This window comes from Aptenodytes forsteri, unplaced genomic scaffold (assembly GCF_000699145.1).
Source record: "Aptenodytes forsteri isolate BGI_AS27 unplaced genomic scaffold, ASM69914v1 Scaffold55, whole genome shotgun sequence".
Lineage (NCBI taxonomy): Eukaryota > Metazoa > Chordata > Aves > Sphenisciformes > Spheniscidae > Aptenodytes > Aptenodytes forsteri.
In genome coordinates, this window is record NW_008796063.1 from 4,152,637 (window position 1) to 4,158,396 (window position 5,760).

Sequence of the window (5,760 nt, forward strand, 5' to 3'; positions counted from 1 at the left end):
AATACTTATATGTATTTACTGATGCTGTATAATAGTGTTTCTTTTAGCCCCTTATAAAATATTCTTCCATTAAATATGCTCAGGGTCAGAAAAATCTCTTCTACTTTGCTCCTCCATTTTACCTTACTGTTGTTATATTATTTTTCAACAGTGTTACAGGCTTCATTTCTCGTTGTGATCATGGTGTTGGAAGGAGTACAACAGACAGACAGTTTTTCTTTATCAACCAACGTCCATGTGATCCAGCAAAGGTGAGGTTTTTATTTTTCTAACATCACCAGCACTAACTTGTTCGATATTCTCTGAAAACCACTGGATTAGTAGCTGATATGTATATTGATGGCTTGATGCTGCAAGTTCCTGTGTCTCAAGCTTTTGTCTTCATTGTGTCTATCTGTGTGAACAAAAGCTCAATCATACAAGATATGACTTAGTACGTAACTGTTTTGAAGGGGGTTAAATAACACATACTGGTGGGAAATAGAAGATAATAGTACTAACATTTATTGTTTTTTCACCTTCTCTGCAGGTTGTCAAGCTTGTGAATGAAGTTTATCACTTATACAATAAACATCAGTATCCATTTGTTGTCCTTAACATTTGTGTAGATTCTGGTAAGTTACGAATAATTTTCACTAACTTCTATAAAGGCTATAGCTTCATTGAAGAATAAATTGTATTTATTTAGAGAATATTGTAACTTTTTACCTGTATCACTTCCTGCACTGTGGCGATTTTTTTGATTGACAGTTGGTGAAGGAGAGAGGGTCTAGCGCTGGTTCCACTTTTTTCCCCCTCCACTCTTTCCATACTCAAAAGTAACTTCTCATCTCAAGTAATGAGAAAGAGGCAGTCTTGTGGTTAGCTTAAATACAAGGAAACTCATATCATGTTATTGCACAGAATTAGCTTCTGTTTTGTTTGCTGGAATGTTGAAAAAGTTAAAAGTTTAATTTGCAGACATACTGTGAATGTTAACTGTGGCTTTTGTTTTAATCCTGTGTAATAAAAATGGAGGGTGAAAGCGCAGAAAACTGATCCAAGGGTAGAATTTCTTTTTTTATTTTTCATTTATAATGAGGTTGTCTTTTCTTTTTTCTTTAGAGTGTGTTGACATCAATGTAACTCCAGACAAAAGGCAAATTTTACTTCAGGAGGAAAAGCTTTTATTAGCAATTTTAAAAACTTCTCTGACGGAGATGTTTGGTAGTGATGTTAACAAACTGAATGTAAATCAGAAACTTCTGGATATTGCAGGTAGGACACAAAATGTGAACATTTTGTGTATGATATATGGTAGAGAACTGAAAATGGAATAATGTGTTTTTAAAAACCCAAAGAAGAAGAAAAAATGTTTGGCTGTTAACTGATATACCTTTCAGGGCAGATTTTTCATGTATTGCTTACATTGAAAGATTGTTGTCTACATCAAATAATAAAGGAGGACCCTAAGTTATTAAGTGATTTACAATCAACTTTACGGAGAAAAAACTAACACAGAATTAATTTATAATGCTTGAAAAAGATTTCTCCCAAGATATTGGAAGAGATCTGTGTTTCCTTTATTTAAATGTCCTTGAGAAAGAATGGTTACAGTCTCATAAATAAAATCTGAAATTTGAGTAAGAGTTTATTGGATTTTGAACTTTGATTCTTTTATGATAACTACAGAAATTGCCGATTCTCTTGTGACTGTATAATCTTTCAAAATTGCTTTTCTGTGTTAACACCACCTCATCCTCCTCATTTCTTTCAACAGAAGCCCTTCTAATTTCCTTTTTTACTGATGTATAGAATAGTTGTAGCCTGATTCTTACTGTTATTTAAATTAATCTTTAGTAAAATACATGTTGGACTGACAATCTGCAACATTGAAGTCCTCTAATATCTACAAATCATATATACTACAAGTATCTATTGTGCCAGCTCCTTAACACCTTGCCAACGGACTCTTACAGTGACCATTACAGTGTAAGAGCAATTCACTTTTCACTGTCACTCAGTCATTAAACTCTTTTGATAATATAAATAAACGTACTGATTGGACTGATTGCTGTTCCAATTTAAAAAGAGATTACAAATTCATTCACACAAGTACCGTTAAGTTTCTTAAAGATGTAACTGCTTGTCTGTTGGATATTAATGCATTTCAGCCCCATCCTCAGTCATTGTCTGAAGCTTAAGGGCTCCTTTGAGGAGTTTGCTATTTTTCTACCTCTCTTCATTCCCTTTACTAAAGCACGTAATTTAATTCATGTTTCCAATTAACTTAGAATCTTGAAATACTCTTTATTCTGGTTTTATTAGGCAACTTGAAGAAGACGCTTCCTGAAGAGACAGAAAAGCCTCAGGTAGAAATGCTGCCTGACTCTGAGACTGAAAATCCAAGTGGTGAAGGAAAAAGAATAATGACTCTTGCCAGATTAAGGGAGTCGTTCTCTCTCCATCAAACAACAGAGAGTAATTTTCAAAGCCCTAAAAAGGTAAAACAGCAGCACAGCTCCCCTAGACAAATGTCACTTGATACCACTCTGAGTACTGTAAAGACTCAAAAGACTGCCTTGAGTAAGGAGTCTGAGAGTTGTCATAAGATGGACTCAAAGATGTCAATTCCAAGCAGATATTTGAGAAAATTAGAAGGTAATGCAGATTCTGGATTCTGTAGCACTTCTGAGTCAGATGCCGGATGTAGTACACCAGAAGCTGGGAGCCACGTCAGTAGTGAATGTGTAATTAATCCTCCTGAAGAAGAATTCTGGAGCTCAGAAAAGCAACTTCAAAATGAACGTCTTAAAACTGCTGGATGTAGTGAGAAATCGTTGGAATGTGATGTTCAGGTCTTGGGCAATGGACATAAGTTAAATCAAGTGAATGACTGGACTAATCAAAATAAGTTATCTCAAGAAGCCAATAGTTCTTCCCCAAGGGTAAAATGTTTTAAAAGCAGAAGCTTTAAAAGTGAAGCAGATGACTTCAAGGCAGGTAAATGTCCTGAAGTGAAGAATACTAGGAACTGTATGCCAAGTGTTGATGTACTGGTGGAGGTTAAAAAGAAAACCGTGCCACTTGAATTCTCGATGAAGGCTTTAGCAGAAAAGGTAAAAAAGGTAATACAGCAACAACAGAAAAGTACAGAAACACGAAATTACAGAAGATTTAAAGCAAAAATTAGTCCTGGAGAAAATAAAGTAGCAGAAGATGAATTAAGAAAAGAGATCAGGTATCTTCACCTTCTTAACATGTTGTATTCATCAATTAATAAAAATAGTTAAGGAAAAATTTAAGACCTGTCTTGGGGGGTGGGCAGGAGGCTTACATCTACCTGTTAGTTTTGGATATATCTCTTATTTAACATACAGCATTAAAATGTCTGTTTGACAAGTTATTTTGCCTGATAGAGCAGCTGTTTGAACTAAGTGCAAACAGGATGTGGAAAAAAGACTAAAAAGGCAGCCACAAACACCATAGTTCAGAGAAACACCAAATTTCATGACAGATAAGAACATTTTGAAAAGACTCCATAACTCGTATTTCTTCCCCATGTGAATTTGAAATTTGGTGAGACATGGCTGTGCAAATAAGTTACGTTCAGGTGGTCACTGGGCAATAAAAGTGTATGATTTGTTAATTTTGGATTTAAAAAAAAGTGTTAGGAAAGCCTTCTAATTGTGAAAAGAAGGCAAATATGTCAGCTGCCTTCAAAACTGTGATGCTGCCTTCAGTGTTACTCATTTGGACTATCACCATACTACCAGTTTCTAATTTTATCAGCACCAGTGGCTGTATTTAAAATGGGAGAATCCTGAACAAGTCCTGTCTTAATGATGGATTGTGTTCTGCTAGAAACGGCCTCATCAGTTAGTGGCAGGTTCCAGATAACTGTACTTTTTCACATTCATATCCTGCTTAAAAGAGATTTTTTTTTTAAATGTAAAGTGTGTTCTCAGGGGAGAAAAAGATATTTTTGAGTTTTACAGTCTAACGTGATAACTGATGAGGTGTAATTTATAATCTGTTTATATTTTCTATATACAGTAAAGAAATGTTTGCAAAAATGGAAATCATTGGCCAGTTCAATTTAGGGTTTATAATAGCAAAGTTGAATTCTGATCTTTTCATAATTGACCAACATGCTACTGATGAGAAATACAACTTTGAGATGTTACAACAACACACTGTTCTTCAAGGTCAGAAGCTGATAGTGTAAGTATTTTCAGTGTTCTAACAATAATAATTGTTAAGTTTAATTCAATGTTTCAGAAGGATATCTATGATTATATTCATGTAGCATTTCACACATTCAAAACACTTAGGACAAAAGTTGGTTTTATATTCTGTGTTTCAAAGAGTCAATTTTCACATGAAAAAAAAATTCCACAGATACAGTCATAGCTATGCAGCAAGTCAGCAGTCAAACAGATTTCACAGTGGGCTTACATGGCAACCCACAGTTTGGTAAGCATGGTCATACGGTGAGAATATTGGAGACTGCTATTGCAGCAGGGAGTGCTGCCTAACTGACTTAACTCTGCTGAGTAACACTTGGAAGTGATCTGTTCAGTAGTGAGTTGTTTTGTTTTTTTTAACAAAGCAAAGTGAAATGTTTTAATATAGTATATTTTAATATAGTATCTCTAGATTGCTTCCAAAACCCATCTTAAGTGGTCTGCACTATGTACCTATGTAATACCATATTTTTCTCTATCTTTCAGGCCTCAAAATCTCAATTTAACAGCTGTAAATGAAACAGTATTGATTGAAAATCTGGAAGTATTCAGCAAACATGGGTTTGATTTTGTCATAAATGAAAATGGTGAGTTTGGGCCAGAATTGCTGGAAGTAAAAAATGTTCAACAGTTTAATGTCACTTATTATATAAAAAAATCCCTTTTGGGTGGTTATAGGAAACTTTGAAATAATACGCGTTATGGTATATGGTTTATTTGGTTTTTAAGACTTACAATTCTATGGTCTCTTTGCACTGTTTAACAGAACATTGTAGAGTATTTGTCTCACCAGCTTTTTACAGAAGTTTCTGAAGACTCTTTGGAGTCACTGACTATATGACTGGATATGTATTTTCTGGATGTGTTACATTAAAATCATCTTGGTTTATTAGTACACTTGCTGGTCCCACCAGGGTTAGCTGCAGGCAAATGATGAATTTAGAAATTTTAAATTAATAGATACCATTGGTAAATCAGGTTCTTTGTTTTTCATTATGGCTTTAGCATTGACTTGCTATGTACTTTTGAGCAAATTGCATAACCTGCAAGCTCCCTATTGTTTTCCTTATACAGCAAGGATAATGAAAGTGCTACCATTTTAGTATTTGGGAAGTCACTACAGATTTTTTTTCCCTATTCTTCATTCCAGAATCTCCAATTTTTGTCTAAAATGCTATTAATTATCAATCTCTTACCAACAAAAATCCGTAATTATTTTGTAGTCACATAACCTCAAAATAGCTTATTCTTTAAAATTGAAGGGTTTGTCAGAAATTAGATCTATCCGCTTTTAAGTTTGCGAGCAATTTTTTGTTAATGTTAAAAGGATATCTGCCATAGTTACCACTTTTGTTAGTAAATAACATCCATCAAAAGACTAAATTTAAACCTTAGCGTATATGCAGATCACATCATATTATAGAATCATAGAGTGGTTTGGGTTGGAAGGGACCTCTAAAGGTCATCTAGTCCAACCCCCCTGCCGTGGGCAGGGACAGCTTCAACTAGATCAGGTTGCTCAGAGCCCCGTCCA

General features: G+C 34.6%; 1 protein-coding gene across 1 annotated transcript in view; it reads left to right on the forward strand.

Moving 5' to 3' along the window:
* Positions 1-5,760, forward strand: part of PMS2 (PMS1 homolog 2, mismatch repair system component) — a 17,735-nt gene that overhangs the window by 10,193 nt on the left and 1,782 nt on the right. Inside the window, exons 11-13 of the mRNA XM_019473981.1 lie at positions 2,308-3,220; positions 4,036-4,203; positions 4,713-4,813. Of these exons, the coding sequence (XP_019329526.1) occupies positions 2,308-3,220; positions 4,036-4,203; positions 4,713-4,813 (1,182 nt within the window). The remainder of the gene's footprint in view (positions 1-2,307; positions 3,221-4,035; positions 4,204-4,712; positions 4,814-5,760) is intronic.